This window comes from Sphaeramia orbicularis, chromosome 18, assembly GCF_902148855.1.
Source record: "Sphaeramia orbicularis chromosome 18, fSphaOr1.1, whole genome shotgun sequence".
NCBI lineage: Eukaryota > Metazoa > Chordata > Actinopteri > Kurtiformes > Apogonidae > Sphaeramia > Sphaeramia orbicularis.
In genome coordinates, this window is record NC_043974.1 from 9,117,027 (window position 1) to 9,132,984 (window position 15,958).

Here is a 15,958-nt window from a genome sequence, read left to right on the forward strand (position 1 = left end):
CCATTACAGGCCTAATTACAACCTATTGTCATGGAGCTACAAGTACTGCAACCGGACATTCATTCATTCATTTTCTGAACCTGCTTTATCCTCACTAGGGTCACTTGGAGCCTATCCCATCTACTTACGGGCGAAGGTGGAGTTCACCCTGGACATTTCGCCAGTTCATCACAGGGCTGAACATATAGAGACAAACAATCACTGTCACAGTCACACCTATGGGCAATTTAGATTAACCAATTAACCTATCAGTGCATGTGTTTAGATGGTGGGAGGAGCCAGGAGTACCCAGAGAGAACCCACGCAGACACAGGGAGAACATGCGAACTCCACACAGAAAGGTCCCACCCCCATCGACTGGTGTTGGAATCGAACCCAGGACCTTCTGTCTGTGAGGCACCAGTGCAAACCACTGCACCACTGTGTCACCCACATTAGGACATACAGGGGTTGGAATAATAATGGAAACACCTTAAAAAATCAACAAAATATAATTTAATATGGTGTAGGTCCGCCTTTTACGGCAATTACAGCCTCAATTCTCCGAGGTATTGATTCATACAACTTGTGAATTGTTTCCAAAGGAATTTTAAGCCATTTTTCAGTTAGAATACCCTCCAACTCTTTTAGAGACGATGGCGGTGGAAATCGACGTCTTACTTGAATCTCTAAAACTGACCATAAATGCTCAATAATGTTGAGGTCTGGGGACTGTGCCGGCCATACGAGATGCTCAACTTCATTAGAATGTTCCTCATGCCATTCTTTAACAATTCTAGCTGTATGGATTGGGGCATTATCATCTTGAGGTGAAGGTGTTTCCATTATTTTGTCCAACCCCTGTATTCATGTAAACGTCAAAGTCATGTGAAACTACCGTTTGTTATTTTTGACATGTCTATATGGAGAGTATATTGAGTAAATAGTTCTGTTTAATGTGTCTTATTGAATGGAAGTTGTTTGTGGTCAGTAGATGTGTTCTGAGGAAAGAACCTGAGCCCAACATTTGGAAGAACCCACATTAACAGCTTCATTCCATCAAATATGCATTTTTGACCATTTGGGTGACCTTTGACCTATAATTTGACCTTGACACTACACCTTTTGCAGTGCAAAGCACTCTTAAGACATGATATGTCTCACAAAAAAAAACATTTAAGGGCCTAGCATGAGCATATTGCTACATTGTACGTTATCAAAAGTGAAGAAGGTTTGAAAGTTGACAAGAAACCCACGTTTTCAGGGTTGAAAAAGTAATTTTCGGGGTGGGGGGGTGGGGGGTTTGGATGAAAATTTCAAAAAAAATTGCACAGGAATGCTTAGAACATCTTGTTGCATCAGAAAATCAGGGCTAAAGTTGAATCTGAAAATTTTCCTGAAATAAGCTCTCCCTATTTTTTATCAATTCAGCCATTTCTGTAAAGCCCTGTGAGGTAACTTTATTTATTTATTTATTTATTTATTTATTTATTTATTCATTTATTCTATTAATATTGAAAAGTGAGATGAATTTAGGAGACTGCAGATCAAATAGCTGTTAAAAAGTCATTATTATTATTATTATTATTATTATTATTATTATTATTATTATTAACTGATAAGCTTCTTTATTTTTGACCAAAATTAGTGCCGTGTTGAAGGGAAACATGGAACATTTTGTCAGTACTATTCAATATATCATCAAACACATTACGTTTATTTTGTGTCAGTTACAGGAAAAATGTATCAAATTATAATTTGGTTAAACATATCTATGCCAGTTTTAGTACACTTAGCAAACACTCCCTCTGTATCAATACAGGTGAAATATAAAACTCCAGATGGCAATAATATTATAAATTATATTTTCAAAATGTGGAATGCTTTCATTAAATTAATGAATGGTATTTTACAGAGGGGAATGGTGAGTATAAATTGAAAAAACGAAAATGCAAAGTTGGAGAAATATTCTGACTTTCCATCCTGTTTGTTTACATTTTTTCTTTCTTTCTTTTTTTTTTTTTTTGCAAAAACCCTCAATGTTATATTAATGACTGAAAGTGATATGTGTATTTATCTTTCCTTTCTCTGTTTACATTATCAGAAAATGTATCCACAGCTCCGGCTTATTTCATCATACAGAGCAACAGTATATAAGAAGTGGACTTTCAGTAGTTCAGCACCTCAGACTGAAGCTACAGGCTGACACTGAGAAGACAGAAGAGAAGGAAATCTGCAGCAGGTTTGGCATCGACTCTTGAATTATAGCCTCACGAATACTCAGATCCAGACAACTAATGTGTGTTTGTCTTCACTGAAGGTCTTCATCTTTGACATCTGCATCGTCATCATCACCATGAAGTTGCTGGTTGTGTTTCTACTCATTGGTACCATGATGGCCCTGACAAGAGGTACCGATGACTTTGACTGATCCTCCATGTGTTTGTGTGACTGTAAAGACAAAAACAGTTTTTTCTGTAACACAAGTAACAAACTTCATTAACTGTTGTGTCAAATTGTCCAGCTTTTCCAGAGCCAGAGCCAGAGCCAGAGGCTTTCCCTGAGGCAGAACCAGAGGACAGTGATGATGAATCAACTGACGGTAAGTACCTTTTTCCTCAGATGATAAATCATGAGTTTTCATCAGTAAATCCAACTGTAATGAATGATGACGACTTTGCCAACAAACAGTCGTTTGTGTTTCCTTTTCTCTGTAAACTGTCTATCTGTATTTCCTATGGGATTTCTATGTGTGCAGTCTGAATAATTTGTGTCTTTTGTATTTCACATTAACCATCCACATTCTTCAGAAGCTATGCCAGAGCCAGCTGGTAGGTGAAATGTTCTTTAAATTTGTATTTTGTCAGACAAATTTTGTAATATAATGATACCAAGCTGCAATTAAAGACTATGAGCTACTACAAGTGAGACACACTATCAAACTATGACATTTCAATAAGACACGCAGCAAATACCATGTTCTGAAATTACTTATTTGTCAGAGAATGAAAACAGTGAAAAGAAATCTGTAGTATCAGTCTTTGTGACAACTGAGAATTGTTCTCCTTTTTCTTTATACAGGATAAAGAGAGAGGAGGAGAAAATAAAATCTGCATTATATATATTGCATACAATGTGTTTTAAATGTTATGAATTATGTTAAATTGTCTGTTTCAGAAACAGGGAATGGGACAGATGAGGGAACAAACCTGGCAGGTTAGGAGGATTTTGTTTTGTTTTTGTAGAGGATTCATTTGTGTCATGTTATGAACATGGATTACACTACTGAGTCCACCTTAAATATAAGTTTAATGGAATGTCATTTGCCTTTTTGTCTCAGTTCTCAAAAGGTCAGCAAGGTCTAGCTGTACATATCGAGACAACTACTGGTATCGGTACGGTGACAGCTATTATGTCTATGTTAAAAGAGCCGCGAACTGGGTTACAGCACAGGTATTTGAGCCCAATTCTGCTTCTATACTTCAATAATTTTTATGCTTGAGTTTGCATCTCTTAATATTACAATACTTAGAGGCTTCTTCTCGGTAACTCTACTGTTCAATGATATTTTTTTTCCCTGTAGAGATTGTGTGTGAGTTATGGTGGAAGTCTTGTATCCCTACGGAACTCAAGAGAGGAAGCTTTTGTTAAGCTTCTGGCAAAGAACAGATATGCATGGATTGGACTCTCTGATGCACAGCAGGTCAGTTCATCTAAATCATGTTCCTCAGATGGTTTTGTTGAAAATTATTGAAATTGTCTTTTAAACAATATTCCTTGTCATGTTTCCCTTTAGGCCGGTGTGTGGCTTTGGATGGGGGGAGCACGTTACAGCTATTCCAACTGGTGTCGCAGAGAGCCTTCTAATGGTTCCAGTGAGATGTGTACAGTGATGAACGTGTCAAGTAAGTCACTCAACATTACTGACATTTACATCACACACAGACACTGTGAAGCCATTCATGTCAAAACTGATTACTATGACAAGTGTCATATTTTTGTTAAAACATTTGTTTTAAATTCAACCTTAAAGTGTTTATATGGAGAAATAATTCTTTCTTGAAATATCAGTAATCCATTTATATGGAGTATTAAGGCCAATGTACAATGTCAGTGGTTAGATTCTGCAGTAATGACTGACTTTTTTATCTTTGTTCCTTACAGGTGCAAGGTGCTGGTATGATATCACCTGCACACCCAGTTTCTATTTTGTCTGTTCCAGAAGAGTTCGTTAATTCCTGAGGGAACAGAGATGCATAAACCTGCAAAACACAAACACTCAGTGATGTGTGTTTGTGTCTAAAGTTTGTGCACTCATCAGTCTTCGTCATCAGTCTCATATATAAACTGTTGACCTGACATTTTAAATCAAACCTATATTTCTTTTCTTTTCTCTTGCTGTAACGCTACCCAAGGAAAGAAGCAATAAGTAAAATGTTAACTGCAGGTGGACTGCTTTTAGGACCTTGTGTCTCATGAAGAGCAGATTGAAAGGTTTTGAAAAGACGCTTTTGGCAAAACTTGATTCTGTTTGTGTTCTTTTCCTGTAAAGCATGATTAAAAAGCTGAAGCATCAAAAACGATGGTCTTTGAGTTTGATTTTATCAATCCCTTTTCTATCCTCTTTCTTTCTGAATAAAGAAAATAGTCACTATGAAAACACGATTGAGGTTAAAATGTGTAAATGAACACAACAGCAGTGATGTTTACAGACATCTCAGCAGGTTTTCCTGGAGACTAAATCAGCAGGTAAAAATAAAATTTAGATGACCCTCAATTCTGTCAATACGCAACAAATATTTTGATATATGAAAAGAATATCTGAATGCACTTCCACACATGTCACTGTAAATATTCATCTATTGATTAACTATGAAACTGTCACATTTTATAGGATATTATATAAAAAATAAAAATCAATCAATTAATCAATCACAGGATAAACATTTTGTATCTCTGCTACTGTCACAACATACATGGTCTCCTGTCTTACTGGTCTCCTCCAATGTCATCCTCCAATGTTCTACATCAGGGGTTCCTAAAGTGGGGTACATGTCCCCCAGGGGGTACCTGAATTTTTTGGGGGGAAAACTACATTTAATAAGTCATCATGTACCGAATACAAAATAAATAATGAGACTTAATGCTGAAATTTAAAACGCAATAAGTACATATAATAAAATGGACATTCCCAACCTTATTTCATTTCAATATCTATTTTTTTTTTATATTATTATTATTGTCTGCCATCTTGTTTAACCTTTGGTAACATTTTAAGAACATTTCTATTTTTCGTTATTCAAGATAAGTTTACTTGAGTAATTAAGTAATTGTTTTTGTTGATGAAAGGATCGTTTTTTCATTCATGACCATTTAATTTATTTTTCTTAGCAATGAAAGAGGGCACTTTACAGTTTATATTTTGCACAAAATTTATTTATAAAGATTTGTTATTTTTAATTTATTAAAGTTAAATGTATGTTGTTTGTTTACAAAGTTTTGAAAACCAAAACAGACAGTTTTGGCACAGGGACAAATACTGTCTCATTTTTGAAATCAAAACTGCTGAGGTGAGAGTTGGGGGTACTTGGCTAAAAATATATATTTCAAGGGGTACTCTGTTTAAAGTTTGAGAACCACTGTTCTAGAGGAAATACCGCCATCTTGTGGCAACTCAAAGAACACCATCCCTCACACTGTTAACCAGGTGACCACCATCAGCTCCAACTGGGGGCTGGAATATAATGTATTACATCTAAAAGTAAACTAGGGTAAGAAATAATAAATAATCCCCAATAAATCCCCGAATAAATGATTCAAAGACTGTCTAAATAAATGAATAAGAGTTGAAACTCAAATACGAAGGTTTGGTTTGAACATTTTTAGGGACACAAACCCCACACATCTACAGCAGCTTCACCTAATTTCACAGGTTTTAATGTATAATAAAAAGATGCACTGATGTAAAAGATCTATATGAACATTCAGTTACTAAAGATCCTTTAATATTTACATGATATGTTAAATATTGATATTATCTCATCTTATCTTATGAAACAAACTTTTTCTAACGCAATATTTCTTCAAATGTAAAGTTTCCAAGATTTCCTCGAACATGTTCAGACGAATTTTAAATTTTTTTTTTTTTTTTTTAAATCTTCTTCAGAGTTAAGAATTCACAGGAAACTTGAAAATGTTTCTTCATGGGTTTGCTGTACTTTTCCAGCATGTTTCAGTGTTTTCTGCAAATAACTGATGAAATGGTTGGGCCCTGGAGCTGTGACTGGATTCATGGTTTCCTTGAGTCCACTGAGATTTCAGGGGGAGGTTGAGAGCCTTTTCTGCTAATGTGTGAATATGTTGAACCTGTATCTACCATGAGAGCAAGATGTTTATTACTGATGTCCAGGAGGATGGAAAGTTCCTCTTTTGGATGTTTAGAGGTGTCTGGTACCATCCCCCTACCCCTTGGTTCTATTGTTGTAACTCCACTGCAGGTTCAGGTGCAAAGCATATTCCTAGTTCACTGATCACTGACTGGTTGCCTGCAGGACACATCTGCCTCCACAAAACATCCAATCCAGCCTGCAGAATATTAATAAGTGAATAAAATCTAGACTGAAATAATGCACAGTAAATTGGATGTGTTTTCAGTGGACAGATCAAAAATGCATCATTAATTGCAAAAGACTGAATCAGGGGGTTGTTGAGTTGTAACGTACAAAGTCACAAGACAAATGGTGTACTCATGAAAGAAGGAAAAAAGTGTTTTTACTTGTTCCAAGCAGTTTGTAACTTGGTTTCACAAGATTGTATTCACTCAATAGTAAAGATAATAAGTATAAATGGTTGCTGAACTAATTCAACTTTAAATTCAACCAGTGGCGGCTGCTTGTCCTTCAGAGAGGGGAAGCTCATTGTCGGCTTACATCAAAAAAATTGTCAAATTATTTAAACATAAATTCGGCCCTTCGTTCCTTTAATGGAAAATGGTCAGTGACCTTATCGTACCAAATAGGCATCTTCTCCAGGGACTTGACCAGTGTCCTCTCAATGGCCAGCAGAGCTAGGCTGCTTAGACGGCCTTGGCCCATCGTGTTGCGGGTGTAAGACTTGAGCCTTTTTAAACAAGAGAAGCTCCTTTCTACACCTGCTGATGTAGCTCCAATTGTTGCCACTAGTGACAACAGTTTGTATAGCTGAGGCATTGCACTGTCCAATTCCATGTCTTTTAGAAAAATCAAGAAATCTCACAGTTTTCCCCTGTTACCCTGCAAGTCCTCATTTGAATACAGGACTTGAAGCTCAGACCTCAGTCTCCCTGAATCAAAATATGCACCATAACTTTTCAGAAGACTCTACAATGCCTCTTCTGGAAACACATCTCTCATGTCAGCAAACTTCCCTGGATTGACTAACTCTAAGAACCACAAACTTTCCAAATTTGAAAAACGCAAAGGAATCTGCTCCATGAGACTATTAAGGATGGCCATGTACAGATTTCTGTAGCGCTCCTTGGGATCCTGTAATTGGGAGAGACGGCGCTTTCTCATCGGCTCATCACATGGGTCAGATGTGAGAGTTGCTGCTTTGTCATAAACAGTTTGGAAAGCCCCCTCTGACCTCTTCTCTTTGACAAAAGCAAGAAGAGTCTACTCTTTTCTTGCAGTACAGAACATCCATGGACCTCTGCTGGACGATATCAAATTGTACAAATGTACAATTGTACAAAGTTCACTTTTATAGCAGAGCAAGTGCATTTCCAGCTGTAAAAAGTGCAGTTGAGAAGAAACCTCTTACTTATTCAGAGCAGCAGGTATACTAGAATACAGAGGTTGCATTTGAGGAATGCGTGGCATCGAAAAATCACTACAGAGCATTTGAAGACGTGAAAATACAACAGTCTACATCAATAAAACACAGTGCAATAACATAGACACACAAGGGATTGTTAACAAGTTATAAGTTAGTTTTGATACGCGTATCATGAGTATGTGCAGACATAAAAGTAAATTAAACATAGTACAATAAATTAGGGTCCGCCATTGGACTTGTGTCAGTATGTGCAGACATGAAAGTACAACTTGTACGTAGCTTGCATCAATTAAACACAGTACAATAAATTAGACCACATAAGGGTTTGTGAACAAGTTATAAGTCAGTTTTGAAATGCGTGACATGAAAAAAAAAAAAAAAAAAACAATTAAGTGCAGACATGAAAATACAACTTGTATGCAGTGTACATCAGTAAAACATAGCGCAATAAAATAGACCACACAAGGGTTTGTAAACAAGTTATAAGTCAATTTTGTTTTGGTTTAGGATTAGCGTGAGTGCCTGATTTGTGTTCACATTTTGACAAGTACATGAGTTGCATAGTGTGAAATTTAGTATACTGTACTGTAACTCAGTGTTTGTGGCTTCATAGATGGCAGTTGTGCACTTGATCCCAAAATGAGTGAGTCCAGTGCAGAACCACAGATACAGATACAGATAGACTTTAGTGCCACACATCAGCGCTGGTGGTATTCTTACAGCAAAGTCCAAAGGAGAAAAGAAGAAATTATTTACACAAAAAAAAGGGTGGGGGTGGGGGTGGGGGTGGGATGGGGGTTGGTGGGAGTATATACATATGTACATGCATAGGCCTAAGATGGAGTAGGTGGGTGGGTTGTAGGGAGGACAGGTCTGGGCCAGGAGTGGACTGGACTGTAGAACCAGGAAGAGGTGGACTGACTGGGATGGAATGTGGTGGGCAGTGACTACAGGGTTTCTCTCTCTCCATATAGTGTTTTTTTTTTTAGTTATTTTTTTCTCTCTCTTTTTCTCTTAGGGGTGGCGAAGAAGGCCAGCATGTTGGGCAGCGCCCCCCTGACAGATGACAGAGGTGGCGGCGGATGGAACTCCATCTGCTCCTTCAAGAGCCTCCTCTCCACGGTCTCCCCTCTCACGTTCTTGTAGTGGGAGGCCCTCGCGAAGAGGCCGTGCGTCTCGTTGCCCTTCAGCCACCCGATGTTGGGAGTGGCAATGCCCGGTGCTTGGGCAGAGGCAGGGGGCTGCTCCCAAAACTTCTGCCAGCCCTCCAGCACAACCCCACCAGGCTCTGAGGCAGCAGAGCTCTCCTCCAGGGATGAGGGTCTGGGCCGGCCCTCAGTGTCCTGACTCCCAGCTGGAGTGAGCTCTCCCCAGGTGGTGAGCTGGGTGCACACCGCAGCCTCAGACTCCTCCAGGATGTTCTCTGACAAAGAGATTGAAAAAAAAAAAAAAAAGTATGAACGGCACTGCTAAATACACGCTACACTAATGAATTTGACATGGCTCTAGCCAGGGCCACCTTAACCTAACGGTAGGCCCCGGGGCTGAGGGAGGTGTTGTAGGCCCCCCTGTCCCATCTTTCAAAATTACCAAGCCTCATTATAAAATATAATATCTTGGTAATCTACAACAGCGAGTAGATTGTAACCAAGATGGATGGAAGTTTGACTTCATGATAAAAATTATTGTCACCAACCATCAACTGTCAGGAAAAACAATTATTTAACAGCAGCAACAGATCAAACTATAAAGCCTGAGAACCCATGCACCTGCACATAGGCATAAACTCAACCCCCCCCCCCCCCCAGCTCACACAAACACACACAGCACCATGGACAGTGACATGGAGATAAAGTGCTTCTCCTGTATGGCTTTCAATGGGGAGGAACTTTACAAAGCGCTCTTCTATACAGCCCTCTGGCGATACATAGCACAGAATGAAAGTCAGTGGGTCCAGATGTGGAATATCTGGTGTGGGGTCCACACTGAAAGCAAAATACTTTGCAACTTTCACTCGACTGATATTTTCATCCAGCACCTTCTGTGCCATCAGCTGTATGAATTCCTCACACACATTTAGAGAAAGGCTGGATGGAGTTCCTCTGCTAGCGTTTCCATATTTTTCAAAATGAGCCTTTAAAAAAGGATCAAACTGGCTGATCAGTTCCATACTGCCCAAATCATTTCCATTGTTGGTGTCTCCAAACCTGTGGCTATCACTCTTGAAAGTTAGCCCACGCTCAGCTAAATACTTCACAACAGCAACAACCCTCTGTAGAACCTGTGTCCAATATTCACACTCATCAAACTGTTTTTTTTAGTTCTGAGTCCACTGTCCCACGGCCAGCTGCTTGATTGATATAAGTGATCATGGCCTTTCTGTGGGTGTCACCAGTTTCGTGTTCTGCTGTGCGATCACCTGCATGTTTCCAATCTGAATATCCCCCATTAGCAAATACCGACTTTTCATTTTTCTCACCAAATATCTTGCATGCAAAACAAAACACACTGCCTGCTGATGGTGAATAACAGCCATTCTCTACTAACACACTCTCCGTTATTTAGTTTGCGGCTGAAATGAGTTCTAGAACAATCCCGTCTCTGATGCTTGTATACACGCTCTGATGCACACTGTGTCTGGAGTTTGGCTCGTCTCTGGTCCCATTTTCACCCAGTATGCGCGTACCTGTTGCTGGTCAAAGTTGTTTCCCCAACGACCCGGGTCACTGCTGAAAGGTTCACCTGGCTCTCCTCCCCCGCCCTGATGCTTCTGTCTCCCCCTCCTTCTCCCCCTCTGTGGCTGTTAACTCCACCTGCATGGGCCTTGGCTCAGCTGCTTCCTCCACTGGTTTCATTTGGGGGCCTTCTCCTGTCATCCGAGGTGGATTTAAAGAACCCTGTCAGCTTCGGCATGGTCTTTAATAATTCTGACTCTCGATCATGCTTTTCTCGTGCCAGTTTTCTTTCATGGGCACCGCTCTCAAATTTCTTCTTCCCCGACATTTTGTAACTGAACTGACCTCTTGACACATGGGGGCGGGGCTGGGGCTTACCAATTGGGATCAATATGCAGCTTCAGATGTGCGTACAGTACGTATAAAAAGATAGACAGGAAAACTGACAAATTACAAATCGATGTTAGTTTTTATGCTTATGGAGTACGTAAAAATGATAGGCCCTTTAAGTCAGTAGGCCCCTGGGCTACAGCCCCGGTTAGCCCGTGCATTAAGGCGGCCTTGGCTCTAGCACACAGTGGTAACAGCTCCAGAGCAGAACACAACAGTCTTTTCTTGTTCATTTCAATATAAATGATCTTACCTGTGGTAGCCAACAGCTCTGCATCGCTGGCATAGTTGGGATCCTGCTCAAACTGGGAGACCGCAGACTCTGCACGTTGAGCTTTTGACTGCTGTAACTGCAGAAAATAAACAAACCATTGTAGACAAATGACATGTCAAATTAAATTGATCTCCTGCAGAAAGTGCTGTATGTTTGCTTGCTCCGTGCAAAGCCACCTCACTGAACATAAAAGGGCTATGTATACCTTGATGGTGCCTCCCATCTCACAGTCTATGAGATTAACATGACTTAAATCTGCACTATCTGGTTAATTCTTTCGTATCTTAATCTGAATACAATGTGTGTTGTGATATACTTGTTTTCATCTGTTTTTTTTGTTTTTTTTGTGACTGAGTGAATGACAAGTTGATTGTGTTTGTAGATTAGGCCTATAGAAAGAGTACTACAAAAAAGATACAATATGAATAACATTATGGACAACTCAGATATTTGAACTCACGACCAATACGCCTACAAAACTTAAAATAAACCGCTTCAATGTTATTTTGTTGAAAATTAATATCATATAATTAATACTATCATATAATATAATAAATATAGGAAGCATCATATAATACAATGGATATAAGAAATATCATATAATATAATATAAGAAATATCATATAACCAATAATATATAAAATTGAGATTTGCTTTTAAAACTCTGTTACTCATTACTGCACAACTGCTCACTGACTGCTGAGTGCGTCTAACCTCCAGTCTTCTGTCCAGGTGCAGGTGACAGCAGGGAACTCTCTGGCGTACTCCAGCATGCGCTGCTTCTGCCACTGCAGGACCTGGTTCTGCTCCCCTTTCTGGCAGAACTTGAAGAGCAGCTAGACCAGCCAGCCCACGTCGTTCTCCAGGAGCCACCGCAGCATCTGCCCGCCGTACTTCCCGAACGTGAGCACCAGCCGGCCTCGCCACAGCTCCCCCCTGGCTCTCTTGGACGCTGCCTCCGCCCGCTTGGGGTCCAGCCAGACAGGGTCCAGGATGGCACAGGGGGCCCTGCCACAGCCTTGGCTGCATCCGAGCACTGCAGAGATTGAATAAAACTGCCTTTGATTAATGCAAGAGTTGTCATTGATAAGATTCAATTTGTATTCTGAACATGGTGTTGGCCTATGTATTAAATCACTTTCACATGTATAATACATTATAGAAAAAATTACGTTATCTGACAAATTGGTGAAGCAAATAAAGATATGGTTAATCCAAAAAAGCAGTTTATTGAGATATAATGTAGAAGATGTTAGAAATGGAATCCATCCTTGTGCTTTCCATCTTTTTCAGTAACACAGGAAAACATTTTGGTGAAATCACTTACATCTAAAACAATATTGTTATGTATGTATATGTGTTTTTGTTTGTTTTGTTTTGTTTTTTTTGTTCTTTTTAGTTTTTATTAATATCTGGTATTAATATCTGGTAGGAAAAGTTGTAAATGGGTATTATCATATTAGTGTATATAGGAAAAAGGATGTGTGATATTGTTACACTACTGTTATTGTTGTTGTTGTTGTAATTATTATTATTATTATTATTATTGTTAATATTCATACAAAATAATAATTGCTATATAATGATCATAAGGAACAGAAATATGGGGTAGGAGTACATAAGTTTTTACTTCTTCCTACTCCTTTTCGAGCATGTATAATTTCATTTCATTTGTTTTATTTATATTCATATTCTTATTATTATTATTATTTATTTACTATTACTATTATTATTTATGTATTTATTTTCTTGTGTGTTTGCTTATCAATCATTTCTGTACCAGTACTTATATTTTGTCAGTTGATTTTTTTTGTTTTGATTTCACTGTCTACATGCTCGAAATAAAGATTTCATTCATTCATTCATATTTAATAGCCTACAGTATGTATAGATTTAATACAATGCAGCATAAGCTGAAAAAGTCATACATTTTTCTACTATAGGCAAAAAAACCACAGGTGTAACTACAATAAAATTTATTTGAAAGTTGTATCTGAAAGTTTATTTGATGCACACATATAGCACAGCTTTCATAAAGGTTACTTGTACAGAAAGCCAGTAGCCTGCTTTGAAAAAAAAGTGGTCTTACCGTTTTTTCTCTATAGTTTTCATCTGTTTCTCTCTAGAATAGCAAATATCACAATATTAGTCACAATGTCAGCTCGAGATAAACAACATAAAGTACACCGCGAGCCCCCTCCTGGGGGGGGGGGGGGGGGTAAGCAGGTAAGTTGTCATGACACATAAACAAACCCAATCATATGTTTGTCTATGTTGGTGTTGTCGATTACTAATTTTCAGATAATCATTTGTCAAAATAATGATAAATATTATAAGTAAAAGTAAGAGTCGGAATAAACTTTACCTCAGCGACCGCTGGAAATGAATGAATCCAGTTCTCGCTCAGTGATTGGTGGGTTGAGCGTCAGATAGGGACTTGGAGTGTGCCCAGCACAAGCCGCTGCTGCCTCATCGATCGACGAGTGAAAATGACACATTATTTCATTTCAATACTCAGAGAATATTATGGAGACAGGAATCAAAAGTCTGGATTCTTAAAAAGTAAAGACATGAGAAGTAAAGTGTCATGGTCTTGCCACTTCAACCGCCGTTTTCCAGCCATGAAAACAGTAAAGATCAACACCCATTCAACAGCTGCAAAAGTCTTCAGTGTTTCTGGTAAACAGTTTCAAAATGCCAATACATGTCCTTTGTCCACACTGAATGAATCAAAAGAAAGGAGCGGTTTAGAAAGTGTGAACTAAAAAATGTTCCCATGAAAATGTTTTCTTTACAAAGATCAAGGGAGTAGGTTTGATTCTGACATTGGTGGGGACACTTAAGTGCTCCAAGGCAGCACCCCTGAAAGTTGATGGTTTTTTGCATTTGCGATCATTATTTCACATCATGTAGAGCTGATCAAACAAGCAGACAATCATAGTCAGAAAAAAATTCTATAATTGACATCTTTATAATGCATATCTGAAAATCTAAAGACACTACAAGAATTTAATGCATTCTGCTATTTTATTCTCATGACTAACATATCCATCATTATTTAACCTCACCTGAGAATTTACAGTCTCTCCTCCTCTCCTCCTCTACCTCCTCCCTTCTCTCTACTGTCTGTTACCTGACATAAATATATTGATGCATGACGTATGAACAGATTAGGGATACAATGATCATACAGTTTGATGGTACAGTTACTGCCTGAGCAAAAAAGGCTTTTACTTTCAATTATGTAAACATGTAATTTATTCCCCAAAAATATGGATAAAATCACATTAGCATCTAGAATCTGAGGTTTTATTGTATTTTCCCCACAAACTTTATTTATTTGTGTTTTTTAAACAGTTGTCTTCCATACATGCAAATATGTCAAAATAAGTAAAAATAACTTTAAAAAAGTGTTTCTGTTTGGCATTAAATAATGTCTTTTATTCAGTATCTGTATTGTTGAGCCTCTACAGTTCTATATCCTTGAAGTAACTTACACTTTGACTCCTAAAGAAGAGTCTTATGTCCAGTTTTCTTTTCTTTGAAATTCTTCAAATCCTAATTACCAAGCACACACGCACACATATATCAGACAGAAACATATATAAACCAGCCAACCAGCAGTAAACCAGATAGAAACATATATAAAACACATAGAAGCATATATAAAACACATAGAAACATATATAAAACACATAGAAACATATATAAACCAGCTGCCAACCAGCAGTAAACCAGATAGAAACATATATAAACCACATAGAAACATATACACTATATTGCCAAAAGTATTTGCTCACCTGCCTTGACTTGCATATGAATTTAAGTGACATCCCATTCCTAGTCTATGGGGTTCAATATGACATGGGTCCACCCTTTGCAGCTATAACAGCTTCAACTCTTCTGGGAAGGCTGTCCACAAGGTTTAGGAGTGTGTTCATGGGAATTTTTGACCATTCTTCCAGAAGCGCATTTGTGAGGTCACACACTGATGTTGGACGAGAAGGCCTGGCTCCGAGCGGAGAAGTCTCTGCTCTAATTCATCCCAAAGGTGTTCTATGGGGTTGAGGTCAGGACTCTGTGCAGGCCAGTCCAGTTCATCCACACCAGACTCTGTCATCCATGTCTTTATGGACCTTGCTTTGTGCACTGGTGCACAGTCATGCCAGCTCCAAACTGTTCCCACAAAGTTGGGAGCATGGAATTGTCCAAAATGTCGTGGTCTGCTGAAGTATTCACAGTTCCTTTCACTGGAACTAAGGGGCAAAGCCCAGCTCCTGAAAAACAACCCCACACCATAATCCCCCCTCCACCAAACTTTACACTTGGCACAATGCGGTCTGACAAGTATCGTTCTCCTGGTGACCGCCAAACCCAGACCTGTCCATCAGATTGCCAGATGGAGAAGTGCGATTGGTCACTCCAGAGAAGGTGCCTCCACTGCTCTAGAGTCCAGTGACGGCGTGCTTTACACCACTGCATCCAGCGGTTTGCATTGCACCTGGTGATGTATGGCTTGGATGCAGCTGCTCGGCCACGGAAACCCATTCCATGAAGCTCTCTGCGCACTGTTCTGGAGCTAATCTGAAGAACACATGAAGTTTGGAGGTCTGTAGCGATCGACTCTGCAGAAAGTTGGCGACCTCTTCGCACTATGCGCCTTAGCATCCGCTGACCCCGCTCCGTCAGTTTACGTGGCCTACTACTTCGTGGCTGAGTCGCTGTCGTTCCCAAACACTTCCACTTTCTTATAATACAGCTGACAGTTGACTGTGGAATATTTAGGAGCGAGGAAATTTCACGACTGGATTTATTGCACAGGTGG

The 15,958-nt window shown here is 39.0% G+C and overlaps 1 protein-coding gene across 1 annotated transcript; it reads left to right on the forward strand.

Annotated features, from left to right (window-relative positions):
• The first annotated feature begins 2,110 nt into the window (after positions 1–2,110).
• On the forward strand, positions 2,111–4,559 carry LOC115439022 (galactose-specific lectin nattectin-like). The gene is made up of 9 exons (XM_030162915.1): positions 2,111–2,221; positions 2,300–2,390; positions 2,504–2,581; positions 2,790–2,810; positions 3,157–3,195; positions 3,320–3,432; positions 3,563–3,682; positions 3,776–3,884; positions 4,144–4,559. The coding sequence occupies exons 2-9, from the start codon at positions 2,336–2,338 to the stop codon at positions 4,212–4,214; spliced, it is 606 nt and encodes a 201-aa protein (XP_030018775.1). The 5' UTR covers positions 2,111–2,221; positions 2,300–2,335; the 3' UTR covers positions 4,215–4,559.
• The last annotated feature ends 11,399 nt before the right edge of the window (positions 4,560–15,958 follow it).